Source organism: Sapajus apella, unplaced genomic scaffold (assembly GCF_009761245.1).
Source record: "Sapajus apella isolate SASKATOON/1434 unplaced genomic scaffold, GSC_monkey_1.0 scaffold135, whole genome shotgun sequence".
In the NCBI taxonomy this organism is placed as follows: Eukaryota; Metazoa; Chordata; class Mammalia; order Primates; family Cebidae; genus Sapajus; species Sapajus apella.
In genome coordinates this window covers 1,085,692-1,113,604 of record NW_022437075.1, presented here as the reverse complement: position 1 = coordinate 1,113,604, position 27,913 = coordinate 1,085,692, and the positions used below count along the sequence as shown (strand labels likewise).

Genomic DNA, 27,913 nt, shown 5'->3' with positions numbered 1-27,913 from the left:
AGGATGAGGCAGAATTCCTTCAGCCTGGGAGGCAGAGGTTGCAGTGAGCAGAGATTGCACTGCACTTCAGCCTAGGCAACAGAGTGAGACTCTGTCTCAGAAAATTAAAAAAAAAAAAAAGGAAAAAAAGAAGATATAATGTTTTTGCAATCTCATTCTCATTTCAGTTCCACTTATGATGATAGATAAATTATGTAATTTAAGTCACTAACATTTGGGGACAAAAATCAGAATAAACACATACGTGTGGGATAAGGGGATGCTGATCCCACTGTTAATGAATCACCTTGGTTGGATACCAAGGTTTTATCATGCAGATGAAACCTCCAGGTAGCAAGCTTCAGAGAAATAGATTATAAAGGTTTCTTATCAGACTGAAGGTCTATGTTGATGTTATTGAGGTAAGGGTAGAATGAGGCATGTCCAATCCCCTCTTCCATCATGGCCTGAACTAGATTTTCAGGTTAACTCTATAATGCTGAGAGGAGGGGTCCATTCAGACAGTTGGGAGGCCTTTGAATTTTATTTTGGGTTTATAATCTCTACATTTAAAAAGAAAAAAGGACTGCGTCAATTGTCAATTGTCAACATTTTTAATGTACTGTATGCAATCTATGTCAACTTTTGTGCTGAGAAATGAAGATCAAATCGTATTCGTATACCACGTGTATGTGATAGGCTTTGCTGACCTAGTTTGATGGGTTTTTTCTTTGTCCTCTCCCTCTTGAACTGGGTTCACAAGGCACCGTGGACTGCCGCGTGGCAGGAACTACACCACCCAGAATACTGTGCGCCGAGCGTGCCGGGGCCTCGGACTAATCAGTGCCCAGGAAAGGGGCAACTCCGCGAGTGCGCAGTACGTCAGAGCAGGAACTTCCGGCGCCTTCCCGGCGGTGGTCATTTTGGCTGCCAGTGTGTGCGTCCGCCCGTTAGGCGGTTCCGGCTCGCTGGGTCCGGGCCAGGAGGTGGTGTCCGCCCGCAGAGGAGCGTGCCTGGTCTCGGTCTGAGCGTCTCCCAGCGATTTGCCACCGCACGCCCGCCGGATCCCGGGCTTTACCGCGCGCTTCTCCAGGCCCCGCCCCGCCCAAGGTCCCATGGATGCGGCAGCGCCAGTGAATCCACCGCAGGTGAGAGAGGCGTCCTCGGATCCTCACCCAGGTCCTCAAGCCCGGGACGGGGGCGCCTGCTCGGGTCTGTGCAGTTCGGGCCCCATCTCCAGGACAGCGAGGCGTTCTGGGTGGGGTCCTCAGCGCTGACGGGAGGTGAGGTGAGGAGGGAGGGCGTTGCGTACGGTGGGAGCCGCACGCGCAGAGCCTGGGAGGTGCGCCGGGGCCGCGAGCGTTCGGAAACCTGTGGATCGACCGGTGTTTGCAAGGAGGGAGAGAATGAAGAGCCAGGCCTTAATTCTGAGTCTTTGGGAGCCATGGAGGGTTGTGAATGAAGGAGAACACGATCTGAGGGAGGGTCGTGTTCTTTAAAAAAATATTTCAAAGGCCGTGAGTGGAGATAACAGACTGTTAGGGAGTGATGATGGTGGACGCAGGGATACTGGCGAGGAGGCGGCTGTAGTAGACTCCAGGAGGATTGTGTTGGATTCTGGAGGGACCTAAGTAATAAGAATCTTGGTAGATTTTAAAGGTAAAGCCAGTAGGCTTTTCTGCTGCATCATTTGTGCCTGTGAGCAAAAGTGGGAGTGAAGTATGATCCCAAGTTTTTCTCTTACTTGAACATCTGGAAGAGTTGACAGAAATCTGGTGGGGGAGCAGGTTTCAGGGACATACTATGAGTTAAATTTTGGACGTGGTGTTTCTTTTCTTTTTAAAATATATTTTGTGTTTCCAGCCGTCCACTGATGGTATGCACGTGGTGTTTCTAAACTGTCACAGAGTGAGGTTGTTACATGGGCAGCTGGAATTGTAAGCAGAAAATTAAGGGGAGAAGACTGGCTCGTTGATTTTGTACTTGGTGACAGGCTGGGGCTTAGACTCAGGCCAAGCCTTAAATTTAGACGGGTAATCTTAAGATTTTACTTTGAGATGAAGAGAGGGAGGGCTGGGGCTGGAAGCTGGGGAAGAGTGGGTCGGCCTTGCGAGGCTGCTTGCAGATAGAAGGGCCCTGGGGTTCCAGGGGCACTTCCAGAGGAAATATTTAAGGAATACACACTGCATAGGATGGATTTGAGGGTGGGACACTCTGCAAAGTCACCGTTCAGGAGGTTTGGTGAACTATTCACTCTATGTAGAGCCAGAAAAAGGTCAGCCAGACTAGCGGAGCAGCTCAAGCTCAGCAAGAGCAGCTCTCCCCGGAAAACACAGATTTAAGCTTTATAGATTTAACAAATTTATGCAAGTCGATTAAAATGCCACTATACCTCTGTGCTCTAATAAAAAATAAATGTTTGCTTTTTGTCATGTTTTCCTGGCACAGAACTCCTAAAATCCTTGTAATTTCCTCAGTGAAAAGTGTCTTGTGATAAGTCATGTAGCACATAACAATAATGTTGACCACATCAATGGCGGTGATCCCCTGAGATTATGATACCATATTTTTACTGTACCTTTTTATTTCTTTCTGATCAAGAGGTAAACTGCGTTTTCTAAGTTTATATATGTTTAAATACCCAAATAATTATCACTGCGTTACAGTTGCTGACAGTATTTAGTATAATAGCTTGCGGTACATGTTTGTAGCCTAGGAGCTATAGGCTATAATACATTTAGTAGTTGAACGAGTTTCTCCTTATCCTTGGAGGATACTTTTCAAGACCCCCAGTGGAGGCCTGAAACTGCAGATAGTACCCAACCTATATATACTATGTTTCTTCCTAGGCTACATACCTATAATAAAGTCCAATTTATAAATTAGGCATTATAAGAGATTAATAATAACTGGAAATATAGAACAATTACACTTTAATTATAAGTTAATAAAAGTTATGTTACTGCAGTTGAGACAATAAAAAAACAAAAAAGATTATTTAAAAAGTTATGTGAATGTGTTATCTCTAAATATCTTATTATACTATTTACCCTTCTTCATCTCAAGAAGAAAGGACTAAACTCCATAGCATAATACTTCCTCATACCACTTAGAATGGTGCACTATTTAAAACATGAATTGTTTATTTCTGGAAATGTAATATTTTAATATTTATTTGTTTTTTTTTTTTTTTTTTTGAGAGGGAGTTTCACTCATGTTACCCAGGCTGGAGTGCAATGGTGCAATCTCGGCTCACCGCAACCTCCGCCTCCTGGGTTCAGGCAATTCTCCTGCCTCAGCCTCCTGAGTAGCTGGGATTACAGGCACGCACCACCATGCCCAGCTAATTTTTTGTATTTTTAGTAGAGACGGGGTTTCACCATGTTGACCAGGATGGCCTCGATCTCTTGACCTCGTGATCCACCCGCCTCGGCCTCCCAAAGTGCTGGGATTACAGGCTTGAGCCACCGCGCCCGGCATATTTTAATATTTAATGTTAAAATTTTAACATTACTATTTTCAGACTGAAGTTGTAATTTAATACTTATAATTTTCACCTGAAATTGAATGCAGGTAACTGAAACTGCAAATAGCAAAACAGCTGATAAGGGAAGGCTACTATACTTGAGTTTTATGAGATGACTTAGGGTGAGCAGACAGGGTGGAGTCTCTAGATAGCCTCAGAGTGGAGTTGGTCACCAGACAAATCAAGTGATTATAGGATTTGAACTTTAAGCCCCAGCTCTGGCCTCCAGGGAGGGAAGCAGAGGTTTGGAGATTAGATTATATAAAATCTTGAACAATGAGTTCAGGAAGCTTCAAGGTTGTGAACACTTGGAAATGCTGGGAGAGTGACATAAGAGAGCATGGAAGTATCCCGCCTTACCCCCTCTCCCAGTACCTTGCCATATGCATCTCTTCCATTTGGCTGTTCCAGAGTTACATCCATTATCATAAACTGATAAACATAAGTATTTTCCTGAGTTCTGTAAGTGGTTCTAGCAAATTATTGAAAAAGGTCATGGCAGCCCCCAAATTTATAGCCAAGTGGAGAAAATTACGGTGGTTTGGACATTGGCTTGCAGTTGGCATATGAAATGTGGACAGTTGTGTGTGACTGAGCCTTTAAACCTTTTGGTTTAGATGCAACTCCAGGTATTATTAGGATAGGATTGAATTGTAGGACACCTGGTTGGTATCAGAATCAGAGAATGATGTTGGAAAAGACACTGCATATTTATTGTCAAAGAATCACAGAAGCCTCTGATAATTTGATAACATATCCCATTCACATAAAGACTGTGGTCTTTCTTGTTGAATATTCTGTGTGAGCTTGGGAACAGTGTGTATTCTGTTCTTTTTGGAAAAAATAAAGATGTTGATTATGTCCAGTTGATTGATGATGTTGAATTCAGCTATGTTTATTCGTTTGGACATTGCTGAATATTCTGTGTGATCTTGGTAACAGTGTATATTCTGTTCTTGTTGGAAAAAATAATCTAAAGATGTTGATTTTGTGCACTTGATTGATGGTATTGTTGAATTCAGCTATGTTTATTGGTCTGGACATGGATGGTGTTGTTGAATTCAGCTATATTTATTGGTCTGGATGTTGGCTTGCAATGAGCATATGAAGTGAGGACAGTTGTGTATGACTGAGCCTTTAAAATCTGTTGGTTTAGAAGCAACTCCAGGTAGTTAGTATTAGAATAGGATTGAATTGTAGGACACCTAGTTGGTATCAGAGTCAGAGAATAATGTTGGAAAACACACTACATATTTATTGTCAAAGAATCACAGAAGCCTCTAATAATTTGATAACATATCACATTCATATAAAGACTTAAATGGCAAGAAACACCAAAATTTTCAAAACTGTTTACAGAAGTCTTAATGCTGTGGTCAGTACTAGCCCGGTATTAGCATTGGACAAGTACAAATGAGTTTGATGCCTACAATAGCACTGCAAGGTAGCCACCATTAAGTGTTCCCATTTTACAGATGGAGGCAACTTCAGAGAGGTCAGATCTTTGTCCAGTGTCACACAGTTGGCAAAAGCAACCTACCCTTTGTAAATGCCACCTTGAACACCTTTATGTCATAGCCTCCCTCTTCCTGCAAATTCCTGTGGCAGCAGAAGAGTTTGTGAAACCATCACAGGTAATTGGAGGAAGTCCCAGGTCTTCACTGGCCCTATTCCCTAAAGCCATGGCTCTGGCCCACAGATGCAGGTGACACTGATGTCTTGAGACTCTTTTTCCTTGGTTTTGGGTCCCTTGGGTCACCTCAGACCCAGGATGATTAATCAGGGTCAGAAGTTCTACAGAGATGTTCCCATTTCTGCATCTAATAGGATGAAGTGATGAAAGGTTTCCTGGGCATAGGAGCCAGTATGTCCAAAATGGTTAGAGATGAGAATCATATGGGCATATAGAGGAATTTCAAGTCTCTGTGCACTGTGGCCAAAACTTCGGCAGTGTGAGCTTTGACAGCAGAACTAACATGAGTTTCTTTTTCCTTCTTCACAATCTCACAGATACATGATTTGTTCTTTTTGTACATCTTAGCAAACTCAGAGTACAATTTTTATTTTTCTTGTTAAATCAAGAACTCTCACCTTTTCACTTAAAGGAAGTACTTTACGTCTTTTACACATCTGAATTGCTGGCATTATTGCTCTTGTGCTTTGGGGATATTACTAAGTAAAATCACGGTTACTTAACACAAGCACTGTGATAATGAGACAGTTGATATGATAACCAAGATGGCCACTTAGTCACTAACAGGCAGGTACTGTATTCAGCATGGGATCTGCTGGATAAAGGGATGATCCATATCTTGGGCATAACACCGTGGGACAGTGTAAGATTTTGTCACACTACTCAGAAAAGCACGTGATTTATAACTTATGAGTTATTTATTTCTGGAATTATGCATGTAATATTTTCAGACCACAGTTGACCACTGGTAACTGAAACCGTGGAATACAAAATTATGGATAAGAGCGGGGACGACTGTGTAGGTATTCAGTGCTATAAATTTTATTCTAAGCACCACTTCAACTGCATCTCACAAATTCTAAGTTGTGTTTTCATTGTCATTTAGTTCAAAATAGTTTTAAATTTATCTTGAGTATTGCTTCTTTGCTTCATGTGTTAAGTCTTGTTTAATCTCCCAAGTATTTTGGGATTTGCCAGCTATCTTTCTGTTACTGCTTTCTAGTTTAATTCTATTGTGATCACAGAGCAAACATTGTATTATTTCTGTTAAATTTATTAAGATGTGTTTTATGAATGTATATTATAAATGGGCGAGTTGGTATCCTTCGTGGGGTTTCTAGGATCATTCCAACACTGCCATGGAAATTAAACTGTGAGAGGCATACAGAATTAAAGGATTTATTACATTCATAGATTCTCATAGAGGGTGGCACAGCAAACTATGCATGAAGCAGTATGGGAGGAGCTCTTTAGGAGCAGACTCAATCAAGCAGGCAGGGAGCCAAGAGGGAGCACAAGGACCTGTGGGCAGGTGCTTTTCCTAGTGTGTTTGAATATCATTTAGTCACAGTCAAGGGAGAAAAAGAAGGGGAGGTTGTGACAGGGACCAGGCTTAGCATACTGGGTACCTGGTCTCCAGGGTGGGTTGCTCATAATGTGTTGGAGATGTTGAAGCATCAGGAAAATAGGAAGTTTTAAAGATTTATAAAACAGGCCCAAAGTGTGGTCTGTCTTGTTGAATATTCCGTGTGAGTTTAAGAACAATGTGTATTCTGTTCTTGTTGGACAAAATAATCTAAAGATGTTGATTATGTCCATTTGGTTGATGGTGTTGTTGAATTCAGCTATTTATTGGTTTTCTGCCTACTGGATCTGTCAGTAACAGAAGCGTGTGGAAGACTTCAATTATGATGGTGGATTGATCTGATTCTCCTTAAAGACCTATCAGTTTTTGCCTCACATAGTTTGATGCTCTGTGGTCAGGCGTGTATGTGTTAAGGATTCTTACATCTTTTTGGAAACTGACCCCTTTATCATTATGTAATCTTCTTTATCTCTGATAACTTTTCTTGCTGTAGTTTGCTCTAAAATTAATAAGCCTTCTCTTGTTGTTTTTTTGTTTTTTTTTTTTTTACTACCATATTACCATGGTATGTTTTTCTCCATCTGTTACAATTTAAATATGCTCTTCAAGTCTCATGTTGAAATTTGATACCCAATATTGAGGGGCCTGGTAAGAAGTGTTTGGGTCACAAGGGCAGATTCTTCATGAACAGCTTGATGCTGTCCTCAGAGTAATGAATGATTTCCTCCTCTGTTAGTTCCTATGAGCTTTGATTGTTTAAAAGGGCCTGGCGCTTTCCCTTCTCTGTCATGCTTATGCCATGTTTTGCCAACCCCCACTTCATGTTCTGCCATGAGTGGAAGCTTCCTGAAGTCCTCATCAGAAGCAGATATTAGTACCATGCTTCTGAGCTTGCAGAACTGTGAACCAAATATACATTTTTTCTTTATAAATTATCCAGCTTCAGTTATTCCTTTATAGCAACACAGAACAGACTAAGGCACCATCCATTTACTTTTGATCTATATGTGTCTTTATATTTAAGGTTTTTTTTTTTTTTAGACAACATATAGTTAGGCCTTGTTTATTGATCCACTCTGACCATCTGTTTTAATATTGGTACACTTAGACTATTGACATTCAAAGTGATTGTCGATGTAGTTGTTGATGTAGTTGGAGTAGCTTGCACCATATTTGTTACTGTTTACTATTTGTTGCCCTTACTGTTTTGTTTTGTCTTTTGGGTTTTGTTTTTGATACAAGGTCTGGCTTTGGTGTCCAGGCTGGAGTGCAGTGGTGCAATCTCAGCTCTCTGCAACCTCCTCCTCCAGGACTCAAGGGATCTGCCCAGCTTAGCCTCCCAGGTAGCTGGGACTATAGGCATGAGCCCCCACACCCAGCTAATTTTTGTATTTTTTTGTAGAGATCAGGGTTTCGCCATGTTGGCCAGGCTGGTCTTGAACTCCTGGCCTCAAGTGATCTGCCTACCTTAGCCTCCCAAAGTGTTGGGATTACAGGTGTGTGCCACCATGCCTGGCTGCAATATACCTTTGCAACTAATCTAAGTCCATATTATTCAAATAGCACTATAACATTTCACAGGTACTTTGAGTGTTTTATAACAAGATAGATAATCTTAATTCCACTCTCTTGTCCCTTGTTTTTGTTTGTTTTGTTTTTGAGACAGGCTCTCCTTCTGTCACCCAGGCTGGAGTGCAGTGGCATGAACACAGCTCACTGCAGCCTCATTCTCCTGTGATCAAGCGATCCTCCTGTCTCAGCCTCACCAGTAGCTGGGATCACAGGTGTGTGCTACCATACCCAGCTAAATTTTTTTTTTTTTTTTAATAGAGAAAGGACCTCACTTTGTTACTCAGGCTGGTCTTGAACTCCTCCCGTCAAATGATCCTTGTGCCTTGGCCTCACCAATGTGTTGGGATTTCAAGGGTGAGCCAGCGTGCCTGTCCCTCTTGTCCCTTATATTGTTGTTATCATTTATTTATGCATGAGTGTGCATGCACACACGTGCACACGCATGCACACACACACAATTGAATACATTGTTGCTATTCTTTTTTTTAACAAATTTATCTGTTAGATTTATTAAGAATAAGAAAAATTTTTATTTTACCTTCACTTTTTCTTTTTTTAATTTGTGGTACTCTTCCTTTCTTTATGCAGGTCCAAGTTTCTGGCCTTTATATCATTTCCTTCTCTCTGAAGAATTTTTTTTTAACATTTCTTGCAAGGCAGATCTACGGGCTACAGATTTTTAAATTTGTGTTTGTCTGAGAAAGTCTTTTTTTCTCCTTTACTTTGGGGGGACAATTTCACAGAGTATACCCTTCTTGGTTGGTAAGGATTTTTCTCAACACTTTTTAATTCACTTTTTTCTTGTTTTGCATGGTTTCTGAGGAGAAGTAGGATGTAATTCTTATCTTTGTTCTTCTATAAGTAAAGTGGCTTTCTAGCTTTTGTCAGTAATTTTTTTTAATCCTTAATGTTCCATAGTTTGACTATATGTCTAGGAGTAGGTTTTGGGGGTGGATTTGTCCTACTTGGTGATCTCTGAGCTTCCTGGATCTGTGGTTTGGTGACTGAAATGAATTTGGGGAAATTCTAAGTGTAGTTCTTTTTTTTTTTTTTTTTAGTATGGAACGTTCGCAAATTTGCGTGTCATCGTTGCGCAGGGCCATGCTAATCTTCTCTGTATCATTCCAATTTGAGTATATGTGCTGCTGAAGTGAGCACCTAAGTGTAATTCTTAAGTTTATTTTTATTTTTTCCTTCTTGTATTCCCAGTATATGTATGTTACATGTTTTGTAGTTGTCCCATAGTCATTTGATATTATTTTGTGTATATATTTTTTAAGTCTTTGTGCACTTCAGTTGCCAATTTTGGAGGTTTCTATTGATGTATCCTCATTCTTATAGATTCTTTTCTCAGCCTTACCCAAGCTAATAACCCCTTCAGAGGCTCTCTTCATTTCTTTTACATTATTTTTGGACCCCAGCATTTCTCTTTGGTTCTTTCTGAGGATTTCCATCTCTACTTACTCTGCTCGTTCTTGCATGACATATAGTTTATCCATTACGGAGTGTCATATTTGTAGTTGTTTAAAATTGCTGGTTGCATAATTCCATTTCTGTGCTATGTATAGTTCTGATACTTGCTCTCTTTTCTCCAGTTGTATTCTTTTACCTTTGGTATGCCTTGTGATGTTTTCTTTTCTTACCCTCCTCCTTTTATTTTTTTGAGCTGGAGTTTTGCTCTTGTCACCCAGGCTGGAGTACAGTGGCGCGATGTTGGCTCACTGCAATCTCAACCTCTCAAATTCAAGTGATTCTCCTGCCTCAACATCCCAAGTAGCTAGGATGACAGGCATCCACCACCATGCCCAGCTAATTTTTGCATTTTTAGTAGAGACGAGGTTTCACCATGTTGGCCAGGCTGGTCTCGAACTCCTGACCTCAGGTGATCCACCTGCCTCGGCCCCCCAAAGTGCTTCTGATGTTTTCTTGATAGCTAGAGACGATGACCTCAGTAAAAGGAATTGCTGTAAATAGGCCTTTAATAATGTGATGGTGAGGTGTGCCAGGTCCCAGTGTTTTAGTGAGCCTGTTCCTCTTGACTGAAATTCACGTGTCTCTAAATTTTGTTTTGTTTTGCTTTTTCTCTCCCATTATGTGGAAGAGGATTACTAGAATGGGCTGTAGTTGGTTATTTCCCTGGTCTATCCCTAGATAAGACTAGGCTCTGATAATACCTCTGCAGGTTAAGCTCTGGTTAACTGTTGTCTCCTGAGGACAGGCTTTGTTGAGAGGAACACATTGCTATGGCATATTTTTAAATGATTCATTTTCTCCTCTCTGCTGGAAGCACAAGGGGATTTTTTTCCCCAGTGTTTACCATGAGAACTTGTTTAAGACTCTGGAGGTAAATACTGCAAGATTGTGGGGGCTCTCACCGAGTGCCTCTTGAATTTTCAGCTCACAGAATGGTCCACACAGAGCTCCCAGCAATTTATGCATTATAGATTGGGTTTTCCTAACCTGGCGAGGGTTTGCATGATGATTTCCTTTCATGAGTTTCTGCTCCTGTAAGCCTTGATTCTCCTGTATTCCCTTGTTTTTCTCTCCAGTCTTGGGGGCAGCAGTGTGTCCTTATCTTTCCTGTGGATCCTAGAAGAGCTGTCCATTTTTCAGTCTGTTTAACTCTTTACTTGCTATTGTGATGGAGTGGCCACTTCCAAGCTCCTTACATGCAGAATAGGAAACCAAAATCCAGGAGTTAGGCCTTCACAATATGGAATCTTCTGTTGGGAACCCTTAGTGGTGATGTCAGGTGCACAGCAAGAGACAGACATGTGGAATTCAGGGAAGGGATCCAAGTGAAAGCTATCCATCAGCCAGTGGCTGGCATGTGGACCATTGCAAATGTAAGAGGAGCACTCTTTAGGTCATAGTGGCAATGCCAACAGCGAGGAAGGATGTAAAGAGTATTCTGTAATGACTGGGCCTCACATGTTCACCTAGATAGAAGTGGGAACTGGCCGGGCACGGTGGCTCACGCTTGTAATCCCAGCACTTTGGGAGGCCGAGGCGGGTGGATCACGAGGTCAAGAGATCGAGACCATCCTGGTCAACATGGTGAAACCCCGTCTCTACTAAAACTACAAAAAATTAGCTGGGCATGGTGGCGCGTGCCTGTAATCCCAGCTACTCGGGAGGCTGAGGCAGGAGAATTGCCTGAACCCAGGAGGCGGAGGTTGCGGTGAGCCGAGATCGTGCCATTGCACTCCAGCCTGGGTAACAAGAGCGAAACTCCGTCTCCAAAAAAAAAAAGAAAAACATCACTAAGACAAATGAAGAAAAGTAGTAACCATGGGTGTGTGGGGGTAGAATGAAAAGGGTGTCTGGCTGTTGGTACAGTCTTTAAATGGGCAATGATTAAGAGATTCATTCAGAGGCAAAGCAGTACTGGAAGTCAGATGACACCAAGGTCAGGCCTGGTGCCTTTTCTCCCTTTGCTGGCTCAGACTTTTGTTCGTAACTCTTGGTGGGGCCTGAGTAGTTTCAGACAGGGTGACAGATTAGGTTAAAGGCAAATGAGATTGACTGGGTGAGTCATTCAGCATGTGGTGGGGCCAGGCTTTGACTGAGTATATAGGTGGAGAGAGGAAAGATGTGACATTTGGGGACAGGACAGGCAACACTGAGACAGAAGTGGGCTTCGGCAACTGAGCTCACACAAGTTCTCAGTGACTGAAATTGGAACAAAGAGCCAGGCCAGATGGGGAAGACTTCATAACAGTCCAGAGACTGCCTCTGAATTGGGTCTAACAAAGATGTATGGTGGTGCTGGATCCTTGTTGCATTTAGCAAGTGCTGCCTGGGTCCCTTGAGCAGAGTGGCATGTGGAGAAGCCAGTGAAGTACTGTGTCATGGATGCTGAGGGCAGTGGAGTTTAGGGTGTAGCAGTCATGGTCTGGAGATGTGAGGGAGCTTTGTTCCCGTGAGTGGTATTCAAATGGGGAGGGAGTATGGGTGTACTCAGGATCCTTGTACTGACACTTAAAGCCAAGAGAATAAGCACAGGTTTCAGTATATCTGGGTCTCCAGGGAGATGAACTAGCAGGAACTTGAGTGAGATTCCATTATGTCAGACCGAGAGCCCAGTGGGAGATACCATAAGGACCTGGTATCTCCTGTGAGTTGGACAACTAGGGAGGAGGGAGATTTACTGGGGTTCCTGGGGATTGAGTCTGCTCATGATCTCACCTGCCCCCATCATGCAGGGCCATGTGACCTTTGAGGATATTGCTGTGTACTTCTCCCAGGAGGAGTGGGGCCTCCTTGATGAAGCTCAGAGGTGCCTGTATCATGACGTGATGCTGGAGAACTTTTCGCTTATGACCTCAGTGGGTAAGATCTCTTAAAACCACACCATCGACCTCTGTTGGACTCTGCTGTTCCCCTTTTTCCAGGAGTTTCCTTGTTTTTTCCAGAGTTGGACATGGGCCCTGCTTCTTTCCTTGGTTTCTTGACCTGTGGATGACATAGGTGCTGTGGTTGCCAGGCCTGGGCTTTTTGCGGCCGCAACATCTACTGTCCTGAAGCCTTTTAGTTAAGAGTTTGAGTTCAGACTTTTGTAACCTGCCCAGCCAATACCACTTGGTTTTGCCATTCCTTGGTAAGGTAACTGTTCAGTTCTGTGGTGGACCTGTGTTACAAGTTCTCCCCCTGCCTTTAGTAGACTTGTCTTTGGACCTGCCTTTCTCAGGAATTATAGGTACTTACATGGTTGCTATTTGTAGGGATTTCTAGACTATGACAGCAAGACCCTCTCCCAAGGCTTTTTAAAAAAATAAACGTTTCTCCTGTAGTCTGTCATGGGTTGGTGCACTCTGGGCCAGTGTTGTTGACTCACCTCCCTATTTTTCCCTTGAGACTTCTACCTTCCGGGACCCAGATAGTCTCCTGACTTAAGCCAAGGACAAGAGAGAGGCCCGTGTTTCTGAAAGGGTAGTGAAGTCTTCAACCACAGCAAGGGGGGTTAACAAGGTTTGGGACCTGTGAGTAGGAGCAGTGGCATGATTTCAGGGCTGAACTCAAATCATACCAGGCAAATGTCCTGTGTTCCCTACTATTTTAGTGCCAGGGTTCATGGGCATACCTCATTTTTCTCTTTTCTCTGCCTACTTGACATTTTGCCTACTTGACATTTCTACCGTGATTGTCCCCTACCTCTGTTTTCCATATCTCTCCTGTTCCTATTTTGCAATGTTCTCCAACATTAGCATATATTTAATAAATTTAATATTATGAGCTGTGCATATGCAGATGTTTGTCAGCTCATGATCGGGTTATATCCTGATAAACCCATTGTAAGTTGAGAATATTGTAAGTCAGAAATGTGTTTAATACACACAACTTACTAGCCATCCTAGCTTAGCAATACAGTAGAGTATCAGTTGTTTAGCCTTATGATTGCATGGCTTACTGGGAGCTGTAGCTTGCTACCACTACATCACAAGAGTATACATACTGAGTATCACTAGCCTGGGAAAAGTTCAGAATTCAAAGTATGGTTTCTACTGAATGCGTATCACTTTTATACTATCATAAAGTGGAAAAATCTTAAGTTCAACCATTGTAAATCAGAGACTATTTCAGTTCTCAAACATCAGCTGTTGAGTTGTAATTGCACTTTCCTGGGGTGATGCATTCTACGCAGGTCTCCCCTGTCTCCATGAGACAGTGTCCCGTTGAAAACCATTGACAGAGAAGTAAGTTGTAGATGCCCCCTGCCTCTCTTTCCACCACAGCACCCTATTCTTTGTTCTCTCTGGTTATGGTCTTCCTCCACATGGTAACCGTAAGAGGCCTAGTACTGCAAGTATTGTCTTCCTTGACCTGACTCCAGCTCCCTTGCTGAAAACAAACACATGGGCTGAGTGCAGTGGCTCATGCCTATAATCCTAGCACTTGGGGAAGCTGAGGTGGGAGCATCACTTGAGCCCAGGAATTTGAAACCAGCCTGGGCAACATAGTGAGACCCTCATCTCCACAAAAAATTCTAAAAAAAATTAGCGGGGCATGGTGGTGTGTGCCTCTAGTCTCAGCTACTCAGGAGGCTGAGATGGAAGTGTCACTGGAGCTTGGAAGGTCAAGGCTGCAGTGAGCTATGATTGCAACTGCATTCCAGCCTGGGTGACAGAGCAAGACCCTATCTCTTAAAAAAAAAAAAAAAAAGGGATTCATCCCTCCCTGTCTTCCACAGGTATTTGTAATGGGGCTTTTCCCTTCCACCAAAGTCTGCATACACTTCACTTGCATTTTTATGCTTTTAGGTTGTTTGCATGGAATAGGGGCTGAGGAGGCCCCTTCTGAGCAGACTGTTTCTCTAGAAGTGTCACAGGCCAGGACTCCAAAGCCAAGTTCTTCCATCCCAAATGCTCATTCCTGTGAGATGTGTATCCTGGTCATGAAAGACATTTTGTACCTCACGGACCACCAGGAAACACTTCCCTGGCAGAAACCTTACACTTCTGCAGCCAGTGGGAAATGGTTTTCATTTGGTTCTAACCTGCAACAGCACCAAAACCAGCACAGTGGAGAGAAACACATCAGAAAGGAGGAGAGCAGTGCCTTGCTTCTGAATAGCTGCAGAATTCCTCTGCCAGACAATGTTTTTCCGTGCAAAGATGTTGAGAAGGATTTCCCAACCATCCTGGGCCTTCTCCAGCACCAGACCACCCACAGCAGAGAAGAGTATGCACATAGAAGCAGGGAGACCTTTCAACAAAGACATTACAAATGGAGCAAATGTGAGCAAGTTTTCAGTGAGAAGGTTCATGTTACTGATCATCAGAGAGTCCACACTGGAGAAAAAGCTTATAAACACAGGGAATATGGGAAATCCTTGAACTCTAAACACTCATTTGTTGAACACCAGAGAACCCATAATGCAGAAAAGCCTTATGTATGCAATATATGTGGGAAATCATTCCTCCATAAACAAACACTCATTGGGCACCAGCAGAGAATTCACACTAGAGAAAGGTCTCATGTATGCATCGAATGTGGGAAATCCTTGAGCTCCAAATACTCACTTATGGAACACCAGAGAACCCATAATGGAGAAAAGCCTTATGTGTGCAGTGTATGTGGGAAATCATTCCGCCACAAACAAACGTTTGTTGGGCACCAGCAGAGGATCCACACTGGAGAGAGGCCTTATGTATGTATTGAATGTGGGAAATCTTTTATTCATTCCTATGACCGCATTCGACACCAGAGAGTTCACACTGGAGAAAGGGCTTATCAATGCAATGAATGTGGGAAATCTTTCATATACAAACAGTCACTTCTTGATCACCAGAGAATCCACACAGGAGAAAGGCCTTATGAGTGCAAAGAATGTGGGAAAGCCTTCATCCACAAAAAAAGACTTCTTGAGCACCAGAGAATTCATACTGGAGAAAAGCCTTATGTGTGCATCATATGCGGGAAATCATTTATCCGCTCATCTGACTACATGCGACACCAGAGAATTCACACTGGAGAAAGGGCTTATGAATGCAGTGAATGTGGGAAAGCCTTCATTTCCAAACAAACACTTCTTAAGCACCACAAAATCCACACTAGAGAAAGGCCTTATGAATGTAGTGAATGTGGAAAAGGCTTCTACCTTGAGGTTAAACTTCTTCAGCACCAAAGAATCCATATTAGAGAACAACTTTATGAATGCAATGAATGTGGAAAAGTCTTCAGCCATCAAAAAAGACTTCTTGAGCACCAGAAAGTTCACACTGGAGAAAAGCCCTGTGAGTGCAGTGAATGTGGGAAATGCTTTAGACACCACACCAGCCTCATTCAACACCAGAAAGTTCATAGTGGAGAGAGGCCTTATAACTGCACTGCATGTGAGAAGGCCTTTATCTATAAAAACAAACTTGTTGAGCATCAGCGAATTCACACTGGAGAAAAGCCATATGAGTGTGGTAAATGTAGGAAAGCCTTCAACAAAAGATATTCCCTTGTCAGGCACCAAAAAGTTCATACAAGAGAAGAGCCCTAGCAGTGTTGGGATGTGCCATTATCTTACTCACCATAACACACCAGAGAGCCGATTTTTCAAGGGATCCAACAGATAGAAATTGAACCTCGTATATCTGCATATCAATACTTGAAAGATTCACTACAAGGTCCAAGTACTTGGGAAGCTTTCTGGAGATTACTTGTACTTTCTAATCTGCCCAGTGTTACAACAGACATTATTACCATGTGGCATATCCTCATAGTTTTCATCAGTCACCCACATGTGCCCAGGGAATGCAGACATTTTTGCTCATCCAGTTCTGAAGGGAATAATGAATAATAAAAGCTTATTGAGGGTCCTCTTCCATCTTGCTGAACTGATCAAGGCATAGATGAAACCCAGCTTTGACCAAGAAGAGTGATCTGGGTTCTTGTAGCCCATGGAGGTTTACCTTCTTCATAGGTATTTTTTTTTTTTAATGTGATGGCCATGGTAGGTAGGATATTCCCTCCTGCACATTACTGAAGAGGGAAATGGACTGTCTTACCCTGCGCTGATGCCAGTGTTCTGGCAGTGTGAAGGGTGAACAGCTCCAATTTTCTATGCCCCCAAGGACATAGTATGAGATCAGAAAATAGTTCTTAGTCCTGTTTGTCTTAATTTTTATTAGTTTCAAAGGTCTCCTAGGGAAGACATCAGAGCTTCATGGTCCTAATCATGGTGTTGATGCCAATTTTATTTTTAGGTCCAGAGAAGAGGCATTTGTGACAAACTCAAGTGCTGGGATCTGCATGAATTGTTTATTTGCAGTGATGCTCCATATTTCCTAGCATTGGTCATGACATCTTATTTCCCAGGTCCTTCATTGTAGCCATGAGCACTGAGGGACAGAAGTGATAGGCAGGTCACTGGTCTTAAGACCTACTGGGGCCAGGTGAGAACAATAATTGGTCCAGACAGGTAGGTGTGATAAATAGAGTGGAAAAGATTGTAGCCAAGAAGAGTAAATGTGTTCCATCCAAAAGTGCATCCAGAAATATCTATGTTAATATGGCTTCATGGTTTGGTGGTATATAGAGATTCTCAGGACCTCAGATCTTTGTTTCTCCTTTGGTCACAGTCATCGTCAGAATAAGTCATCTGAAGATTTTGTGGACTCCCATACCTTCTGTACTGTTTTTGAGATGATTGCTGCACAAGCAGGAAAGCAGGATTTGAATGAACATAGACCTTGCCTTCCAGATATGTGGTTTTTGTGATTCAACCAAATATGTTGTGCCAGTTAGGAATTATTTTGATTACTTCCCATTTGTTGCCGCTGCTGAGAAGGCTGTCCTTCCTAACTTGAGGAGATGAATCCTTAATAATAAGTAAATCTTGTGTTACCCTATAGTCTGGTTTTCCAAAAGGAGAAGTGGATGTATATTTTTGTGTGGAACAATTTATCTTACAACATTGAAGTGCAGTTTTCATACACAAAACCTATCTTTTTAAGAATTCTGTTTGTTAAAAAAAAAAAAACTAGTAAACAGACTTAAAACTAGAAACTAAAAAAAAAAAAAGAATTCTGTTTGTGTGGCTTATTGGCTAATAATGGGTTTTGATATTAATGTAATCTCAGTAAGTATCTTGTCTTAGAAATATGTGTGTATATATTCTGTTTTATGCCTTTTCATTCACCTTATTCAGTCTTCCAAATAAAATGTTTTCAATATTGGTGAAGTCTAATTTGCCTGTGGGTTCTTTTACTGATTGTTATTTAGGTGCTATTTAAAAATGCATTCCTCGGCCAGGTGTGGTGGATCACACCTGCAGTCCCAGCACTTTGGGAGGCTAAGGTGGGTGGGATCACCTGAGGTCAGGAGTTTGAGACCAGCCTGGCCAACATGGCAAAAGCTTGTCTCTACTAAAAATACAAAAATTAGCCGGGCATGGTGGTGGGCACATGTAATCCCAGCTACCCAGGAGGCTCAGGTGGGAGAATTGTTTGAACCCAGGAGGTGGAGGTTGCAGTGAGTCGTGATCGTGCCATCTGCACTCCAGCCCGGGGAAAAAGAGTGAGACTGTCTCAAAAAAAAACCCAAAAGTATTCCTAATTTAAAAACAGAATTTTTTAATGTTCCCTGTGAAACTTTTACAGTTTAGTTGTTTTATTTGTGTCTATGATCATATTTACTTAATTTTTCTGTTATTTTTAAAATATGGAGGATGCCCATTTGCTGCAGCAACATTGATTTAAGATTATTCTTCAATGAGTTGATTTTGTACCTTTATTCAATATCAGCTAATCATTTGTATATATTTCCTTCTGTACTTTCTACTCTGTTAAATTTATATATTTGTATTTTTGCCAGTACTTTCATGTGTTTAGCGATGTGTTTTTATAAAGTCTTGAAATCATGGCCATGTACTACTAGAACCTCTTTTTCAAAGTTGTTTTGACTGTTCTTGTTCCTGTGCATTTTAATATCAATTATAAATCCACTTGTCAATTTATACAGAAAGAAGTTTAAAAACTAGGATTTTTATTGGCGTTGCACTTTACCTATGGATCTAAAGAAGGACATTGAGTGTTCTAATTCCTAAAGATGAGATATCTAATCTCTGATTTAGGCCTTATTAAATTTGTTAAATTTAATTTATTATACTTTAAATTCTGGGGTATATGTGCAGAACGTGCATGTTTATTACATAGGTATACGTGTGCCATGATTGTTCGTTGCATCCATCACCCTGTCATCTACATTAGGTATTTCTCCTAATGCTCTCTCTCCCCAATTCCCCCACCCCCTTGTATCCCTCCCCTAGCCCCCCACCCCCCAACAGGCCCTGATGTGTGATGTTCCCCTTCTTGTGTCCATGTGTTCTCATTGTTTAATTCCCACATATGAGTGAGAACATGTGGTGTTTCGTTTTCTGTTCCTTTGTCAGTTTGCTGAGAATAATGGTTTCCAGCTTCACCCATGTCCCTACAAAGGACATGAACTCATCCTTTTTGTTGGCTGCATAGTACTTCCTGGTGTATATGTGCCACATTTTTTTTTTTATCCAGTCTATCACTTATGGGCATTTGGGTTGTTTCCAAATCTTTGCTATTGTGAACAGTGCTGCAATAAACATGGCTGTGTGTGTGTGTCTTTATAATACAACGATTTATAATCCTTTGGATATATACCCAGTAATGGGATTGTTGGATCGAATGGTATTTCTATTTCTAGATCCTTGAGAATCGCCACACTGTCTTCCACAATGGTTGAACTAATTTATACTCCCACTAAGTATAAAAGCGTTCCTATTTCTCCATGTCCTCTCCAGCATCTGTTGTCTCCTGATTTTTTAATGATCGCCATTCTAACTGGAGTGAAATGGTATCTCAATGTAGTTTTGATCTGCATTTCTCTAATGAGCAGTGATGATGAGCTTTTTTCCCATATGTTTGTTGGCCACATAAATGTCTTCTATTGAAAAACGTTTTCATATCCTTTGCCCACTTTTTAATGGGGTTGTTTTATTCTTATATTAGCTCTTTTTCAGATGGGTAGATTGCAAAAATTTTTTCCCATTCTGTTGGTTGCCATTTCACTCTAATGATAGTTTCTTTTGCTTTACAGATCTTAAGTTTAATTAGATTCCATTTGTCTGTTTTGGCTTTTGTTGCCATTGCTTTTGATGTTTTAGTCATGAAGTCCTTGCCCATGCATATGTACTGAATGGTATTGCCTATGTCTTCTAGGGTTTTTATGGTGTTAGGTCTTAGGTTTAAATCTTTAATCCATCTGGTGTTAATTTTTGTATAAGGTATAAGGAAGGGGTCCAGTTTCAGCTTTCTGCATATAGCTAGCCAGTTTTCCCAACACCATGTATTAAATAGGTAATCCTTTCCCCATTGGTTGTTTTTGTCAAGTTTGTCAAAGATGGTTGTAGATTTGTGGCATTGTATCTGAGACCTCTGTTCTATTCTACTGGTCTGTATCTCTGTTTGTTACCAGTACTAAGCTGTTTTCATTACTGTAGCCTTGTATTATAGTTTGAACTCAGGTAGTGTGATGCCTCCAGCTTTTTTTTGTTTGTTTTTTTGCTTAGGATGGTCTTGGCTATGCAGGCTCTTTTTTGGTTCCATATGAAGTTTAAGGTGGTTATTTCCAATTCTGTGAGGAAAGTCAATTGTAGCTTGATGGGGATAGCAGTGAATCTATAAATTACTTTGGGCAGTATGGCCATTTTCATGATACTCATTCTACCTAACCATGAGCATGGAATGTTTTTCCATGTTTGTGTCCTCTGTGTTTCCTTGAGCAGTGGTTTGTAGTTCTCCTTGAAGAGATCTTTCACATCCCTTGTTAGTTGTATTCTTAGGTATTTTATTATCTTTGTAGAAATTGTGAATGGGAATTCACTCATGATTTGCCTCTCTGTTTTTGGTGTATAGGAATGCTTGTGATGTTTGCACATTGATTTTGTATCCTCAGACTTTGCTGAAATTGCTTATCAACTTAAGGAGATTTTGGGCTGAGACAGCGTAGTCTTCTAAATGTACAATCATGTGGTCTGCAAATAGTGACAATTTGTCCTCCTCTTTTCCTAATTGAATACCCTTTATTTCTTTTTCATATCTGATTGCCCTGGCCAGAACTTCCAATACAATGTTGAATAGGAGTGGTGAGAGAGGGCATCATTGTCTGCTGCCAGTTTTCAAAGGAAATGCTTTCAGTTTTTGCCCATTCAGTATGATATTAGCTGTGGGTTTGTCATAAATAGCTCTTATTTTGAGATATGTTACATCGATACCTAGTTTATTGAGAGTTTTTAGCATAAAGGGCTGTTGAGCTTTGTGGAAGGCCTTCTCTTCATCTGTTGAGATAATCATGTGGTTTTTGTCTTTGGTTCTGCTTCTGTGATGGATTACATTTATAGATTTGTATATATTGAACCAGCCTTGCATCCCAGGGATGAAGCCGACTTGATCATGATGGATAAGCTTTTTGATGTGCTGCTGGATTCAGTTTGCCAGTATTTGAGCATTTTCACATCAATGTTCATCATGGATATTGGCCCGAAATTTTCTTTCTTAGTTGTGTCTCTGCCAGGTTTTGGTATCAGGATGATGTTGGTCTCATAAAATGAGTTAGGGAAGATTCCCTTTTTTTGTATTGTTTGGGATGGTTTCAGAAGGAATGGAACCAGCTCCTCTTTGTACGTCTGGTAGAATTCAGCCGTGAACCCATATGGTCCTGGACTGTTTTTGGTTGGTAGGCTATTAATTGCTGCCTCAACTTCAGACTTTGTTACTGGTCTATTCAGGGATTCAACTTCTTCTTGGTTTAGTCTTAGGAGGATATAAGTGTCCAGGAATTTATCCATTTCTTCTAGATTTACTGATTTATGTGCATAGAGGTGTTCATTGTAATCTCCAATGGTAGTTTGTATTTCTGTGGGATCAGTGGTGATATCCCCTTTATCTTTTTTTTTAAGAGATAGGGTTTCACCATCTTGGCCAGGCTGGTCTTGAACTCATGACCTCGTGATCTGCCCATCTTGGCCTCCCAAAGTGCTGGGATTACAGGTGTGAGCCACTGTGCCCAGCCCCCTTTATCATTTTTTATTGCATCTATTGGATTCTTCTCTCTTCTTTTTTATTACTCTGGCTAGTGGACTATTTATTTTGTTGATCGTTTCAAAAACCCAGCTTCTGGATTTATTGATTTGTTGAAGGTTATTTTGTGTCTCTATCTCCTTCTTTTCTGCTCTGATCTTAGTTATTTCTTGTCTTCTGCTAGCTTTTGAATTTGTTTGATCTTGCTCCTCTAGTTCTTTTAATCATGATGTTAGGGTGTCGGTGTTAAATCTTTCCTTGCTTCTCTTGTGGGCATTTAGTGCTATAAATTTCCCTCTAGACACTGCTTTAAATGTGTCCCAGAGATTTTGGTATGTTGTGTCTTTGTTCTCATTGGTTTCGAAAAATGTCTTTATTTCTGCCTTCATTTCATTATTTAATGCTTGGTAAATCTTCCTCCATCCCTTTATTTTGAGCTGAGGTGTGTCTTCGCATGTGAGATGGGTCTCCTGAATACCGCACACCAATGGGTCGTGACTTTTTATCCAGTTTGCCAGTCTGTATCTTTTGATTGGGACACTTAGCCCATTTACATTTAAGGTTAATATTGTTACGTGTGAATTTGATCCTGCCATTTTCATGCCAGCTGGTTGTTTTTCCCGTTAATTGATGTAATTTCTTCATAGTGTTGATGGTCTTTACAATTTTTGGTATGTTTGTGCAGTGGCTGGTACTGGTTGTTCTTTCCATGTTTAATGCTTCCTTCAGGAGCTCTTGTAAGGCAGGCCTGATGGTGACAAAATCTCTTAGCAGTTGCTAGTCTGTAAAGGACTTTATTTCTCCTTCACTTATGAAGCTTAGTTTGGCTGAATATGAAATTCTGGCTTGAAAATTCTTTTCTTTAAGGATGTTAAATATTGCCCCCTACTCTCTTCTGTCGTGTAGGGTTTCTGCCGAGAGATCTGCTGTGGGTCTGATAGGCTTCCCTTTGTGGGTAACCCTACTTTTTTTCTGGCTGCCCTTAGCATTTTTTCCTTCATTTCAACCCTGGTGAATCTGACGATTATGTGCCTTGAGGTTGCTCTTCTCGAAGAATATCTTCGTGATGTTCTCTGTATTTCCTGAATTTGAATGTTGGCCTGCCTTGTTTGGTTGGGAAGTTCTCCTGGATAATATCCTAAAGAATGTTTTCCAACTTGGTTTCGTCTCCCCGTCACTTTCAGGTACACCAATCAAATGTAAATTTGGTCTTTTCACATAATCCCCTATTTCTTAGAGGCTTTGTTCATTTCTTTTCACTCTTTGTTCTCCAATCTTGCCTTCTTGCTTTATTTCATTGAGTTGATCTTCAATCTCTGATATCCTTTCTTCTGCTTGATCGATTTGGCTATTGAAACTTGTGTATGCTTCACAAAGTTCTTGTACTGTGTTTTTCATCTCCATCAAGTTGTTTGTGTCCTTCTCTACACTGGTTATTCTAGTTAGCATTTCATCTACCTTTTTTCAAGGTTGTTTACTTGCATTGGATTAGAACATGCTGCTTTAGCTCAGAGAAGTTTGTTATTACCCATCTTCTGAAGCCTGCTTCTGTCAATTCATCAAATTCATTCTCCATCCAGTTTTGTTCCCTTGCTAGTGTGGAGTTGTGATCCCTTGGAGGTGAAGAGGTGTTCTGGTTTTTGGTGGTTTCAGCCTTTTTGTGCCAGTTTCTTCCCATCTTTGTGGATTTATCTACCTTTGGTCTTTGAAGTTTGTGTATTTTGGATGGGGTCTCTGAGTGGATGCCCTTTCTGTTGATGTTGAAGATATTTCTGTTAGTTTTCCTTCTAACAGGTCCCTCTGCTGCAGGTCTGCTGGATTTTGCTGGAGGTCCACTCCAGACCCTGATTGCCTGGGAGTCACCTGCGGAGGCTGCAGAACAGCAAAGATTGCTGCCTGTTCCTTCCTCTGGTAGCTTTATCCCAGAAGGATACCTGCCTTATGTCAGCCAGAGCTCTCCTGTATGAGGTGTCTCCCAGCCAGGATACTCCAGGGTCAGGGAGCCACTTGAGGAGGCAGTCTGTCCCTTAGCAGAGCTCAAGTACAGTGCTGGGGGATCCCTTCAGAGCTGGCAGGCAGGGATGTTTTAAGTCTGCTGAAGCGGAACCCACACTGCCGCTTTTCCCAGGTGCTCTGTCCCAGGAAGATGGGGGCTTTATAAGTCCCTGATGGGCTATTACCTTTTTTCAGAGATACCCTGCCTAGCAAGAAGGAGTCTAGTTGACAGTCTGCCTGCAGAGGCCTTGCTGAGCTGCAATGGGCTCCGCCCAGTTGCTGTGTAAACTTCCTGGAGACTGTTTACACAGGCAGGGTTAAAATCGCCTACTGGAGCCTCAGCAATGGTGGACACCCCTGCCCCCACTGAGCTCAGATGTCCCAGGTCGAGCTGAAACTGCTGTGCTGGCTGTGAGAATTTCAATCCAGTGGATCTTAGCTTGCTGGTCTTCATGGGAGTGGGACCCGCCGAGCCAGATCACTTGATGCCCTGGCTTCAGCCCTGTTTCAGGGGAATAAGCCATTTTGTCTCACTGGCATTCTAGGCACTACTGGGGTATGAAAAAAAAAAAAATCTGCTGCAGCTAAAATGGCCACTCAGTTTTGTGCTAGAAACCCCAGGCACTGATATTATAGGCACCAGAGGGAATCTCCTGGTCTGCAGGTCGTGAAGGCTGTGGGAATAGCGCAGTATCTGAGCCAGTGTCAGGAAATGTCCCTAATGGCTTCCCTTGGCCAGGAGAGGGAGTTCTCCGGCCCCTTGCACTTCCTGGGTGAGGCAACACCCCACCCTGCTTTGGCTTGCCCTCCTTTTGGCTACACCCACTGTCTAACCAGTCCCAATGAGATGAACCTGGTACCTCTGTTGGAAATGCAGAGATTACTTGCCTTATGGATTGCTCTTGCTGGGAACTACGGACTGGAGCTGTTCCTATTTGGCCATCTTGGCAGAAGTCCTCTTATTAAATTTTTATCTGCAGTGTTTTGGTTTTCTCTGCATATGTCTTGCAAGTCATATACCCAGTTATTTTCTCCATCCTATGCTATTGTAAATTTTAATTTTATTGACCACCCACCTTGGCCTCCAAATTGCTGGAATTACAGGTGTGAGCCACTGCATCTGGCCAAGTGTGCTGCTTCCATTTAAGAAATCTCACTAGAGGCCGGGCATGGTGGCTCATGCCTGTAATGCCAACACTTTGGGAGGCCAAGGCGGGCGGATCACAAGATCAAGAGATTAAGACCATCCTGGCCAACATGGTGAAACCCCATCGCTACTAAAAATACAAAAAAAAAAAAAAAATTAGCCCAGTATGGTGGTGGTGCATGCCTCTAGTCCCAGTTACTTGGGAGGCTGAGGCAGGAGAATTGCTTGAAACCGGAAAACGGAAGTTGCAGTGATCCGGGATTGGTCACTGCACGCCAGCCTGGCAATAGAGCTAGACTCCATCTCAAAAAAAAAAAAATTTTTCACTCGAAACCCTGATTGAAGGGCAGGTTTGTAACTGAGTATCCCAGGCTTGAGATGTATTTTAAAGTTTTTCTTTCCTTTCCTTCCTAATCTTGGAATGTAGCCTTGAAAGGTACTTTAAAACTCTCTGTTTCCCTTCATTTCCTGCCAGCTGCTGCTATGCACAGTGCCTGCTTATCTAATTATGTGCTTGCTTAGAAATTCCAGGGCCTAATTTTGAAACAAATAAGTCATAGAGACCCAGGTGCGAAGTTCTAGGGATTGCTTCAAGGCAATGGGTCTACAACCTGGCTACTGTTGAGATGATGCCAGCCTGCACTTCAGGGGGTAGGGGAATTGGGGAGGGATAACATTAGAAGAAACACCTAATGTAGATAACGGGGAGATAGATGCAGCAAACTACCATGGCATGTGTATACCTATGTAACAAACCTGCATGATCTGCACATATACCCCAGAACTTAAAGTATAATAATTTTTTAAAAAATCCTTACTAAGGATTAAGATGCTCTAAGAATCAATGCAAAACTAAAACTAATTTTAAAGCCAGTAGCATAATTTTGTGAGTTATGCCTGAGTATTCAAGAATCCTAAAAAGTCAAAAATATTAAAGTTGATAAGTATATCTTTCCAATTAAATACTTCCATAAACTTCAGAACCAAAGTTAGATACTAACAGACTGAAGATGCATACGATGTCAGTAGTATCAAGGGACTAGCCCATATAATATACTTCAAAATCTTATTAACATCAATAAAGTACTCCACCATAAACAAAATACCACAATAAAAAGTTAGGATACAGGCCGGGCGCGGTGGCTCAAGCCTGTAATCCCAGCACTTTGGGAGGCCGAGGCGGGTGGATCACGAGGTCAAGAGATCGAGACCATCCTGGTCAACACAGTGAAACCCCGTCTCTACTAAAATTACAAAAAATTAGCTGGGCATGGTGGCGCGTGCCTGTAATCCCAGCTACTCAGGAGGCTGAGGCAGGAGAATTGCCTGAACCCAGGAGGCGGAGGTTGCGGTGGGCCGAGATCGCGCCATTGCACTCCAGCCTGGGTAATAAGAGCAAAACTCCATCTCAAAAAAAAAAAGTTAGGATACAAATAAAGACAGGCCAACATATGAGCAGACCACTGACAGAAGAGGAAAAACAAAAGGCAATGATGAATTAATGTTCAAATATATTTTAATCTGAGAAATACCAGATATATATTCTATTGTATATCACTTTAAACTTCTAAAATAATTAAGAAAAACTGGAAAGCTGGGTAATTCTAAACATTGTCTGGGACACAGTGATACAGAAACACTTTTGTCCATCTTACGGGAGATGAAAGGGTAATCTATACCATAATTCCAGTTACATACTGAATTGCCCTATGACCTATCAATACCGTCACCCTGTGAATTTCTGCAGTTCTTCAAAGGCCAGAGTGAACAATAACCACAGCAATTTCAAGATAAACAGGCTTCTACTGTGAGATGGCTTGTTTAAATAAACTATTAATTCCCTATACTCTTCTGATTACTCTTGTTCATATTCATTTTAGAATTTCTCTTCCAAATTACTTCTGGTGCTTTACTTCCTGCTTTCTTCATTTCCTTCACTGTTCTAGTTCTATTATGTTTTTATTCCATCAGCAATTTCTTAAATTTCTCTCTTCAACCTTAAGTGGTTTTTCTGAAATTATAAAATTTACTGTGAACATTTCAAACATTTCCACGTGTGCATGAAGTTAAAGTGAGTGTTCACTCTGACACTTCCTTCTGCTCCATCCCTTCCCTCCCTCTACACCCAAGAAGCAAATACCATATAACTGGATGAGGATCCTTCCAGACACATTTTTTTGTTTACAGACATTAAGAGTTCTAATTCAGCTGGGCGTGGTGGCTCATGCCTGTAATCCTAGCACTTTAGGAGGCTGAGGTGGGTGGATTGCCTGAGCTCTGGAGTTCAAGACCAGCCTGGGCAACATGGTGAAACCCTGTCTCTACTAAAATACAGAAAAATCAGCTGGGCATGGTGGCATGTGCCCGTAATTCCAGTTACTTGGGAGGCTGAGGCAGGAGAATTTCTTCAACCTAGGAGGTGGAGGTTGCAGTGAGCCAAAATGGCACCATTACACTCCAGCCTAGGCGACAGAGTGAGACTCTGTCTCAAAAAAAAAATTTTTTTGAATTCATCTTTGCGTGACCGACTTGCTAAATTAATTCACCTTCCACATTTCCTCTGTGAGATTTACTAATTGAAGTACACCAAGAGGGAATGGTCATAACTAATCCCACCCCCACAATCATTTCCCACAGGTTAAGCACCATAAGAGCATGGTGCCTTTTATATAATTTGCTCATTAAATGTAACGAAGTTATAATAACAATTGTGAACATGAAAACATGCTTTAGCTTAATCATAAACTTAGCATTTGTGGAAATAATACAGAATTAAGTTCAAAACTTTTACTGACTTAAAAATGGGTGCTAAAACAATTTTAGGTTAATATGTTGCAGCTGTTCTCATGTGTTTTTCCTATAATAGTAAGTTCCTTCCCTGCTCAAGGGCAGTACCCATAGCCTAGCCATCCATGTACCCTACTCTTCCAAGTATGACCACAACAGTGAGTGGCCATGGTGCTGAAGGATGGGTATCTCATGAGATTGCTGCCTGTCACAGAAGCAAGTTTACAGTAGATCGATGTACCAAACACTTAAGACTGTACGGAAAGAACTGAAAGCTAAGAAAAACCCTAGGGTGTCCTTTATC

General features: G+C 41.7%; 2 protein-coding genes and 1 non-coding gene across 6 annotated transcripts in view; 1 reads left to right on the top strand and 2 right to left on the bottom strand.

Moving 5' to 3' along the window:
* The window catches only part of ZNF772 (zinc finger protein 772), a 70,648-nt gene that overhangs the window by 28,525 nt on the left and 14,210 nt on the right, over nucleotides 1–27,913 (bottom strand). The window lies entirely within an intron of this gene.
* ZNF549 (zinc finger protein 549) lies at nucleotides 73–17,621 on the top strand. Of its 4 annotated transcripts, XM_032263209.1 has the most exons (4): nucleotides 959–1,127; nucleotides 5,101–5,139; nucleotides 12,342–12,468; nucleotides 14,397–17,621. In XM_032263209.1, the coding sequence occupies exons 1-4, from the start codon at nucleotides 1,095–1,097 to the stop codon at nucleotides 16,124–16,126; spliced, it is 1,929 nt and encodes a 642-aa protein (XP_032119100.1). In that variant the 5' UTR covers nucleotides 959–1,094; the 3' UTR covers nucleotides 16,127–17,621. The 4 variants fall into 4 exon arrangements, with proteins under 4 accessions (XP_032119098.1, XP_032119101.1, XP_032119100.1 ...); XM_032263210.1 differs by lacking the exon at nucleotides 5,101–5,139 and having other exon boundaries at nucleotides 859–1,127; XM_032263208.1 differs by lacking the exon at nucleotides 959–1,127 and having other exon boundaries at nucleotides 3,464–5,139.
* LOC116540062 lies at nucleotides 9,190–9,294 on the bottom strand. The gene has a single exon (XR_004264290.1). It is a non-coding gene; the product is annotated as a U6 spliceosomal RNA (small nuclear RNA).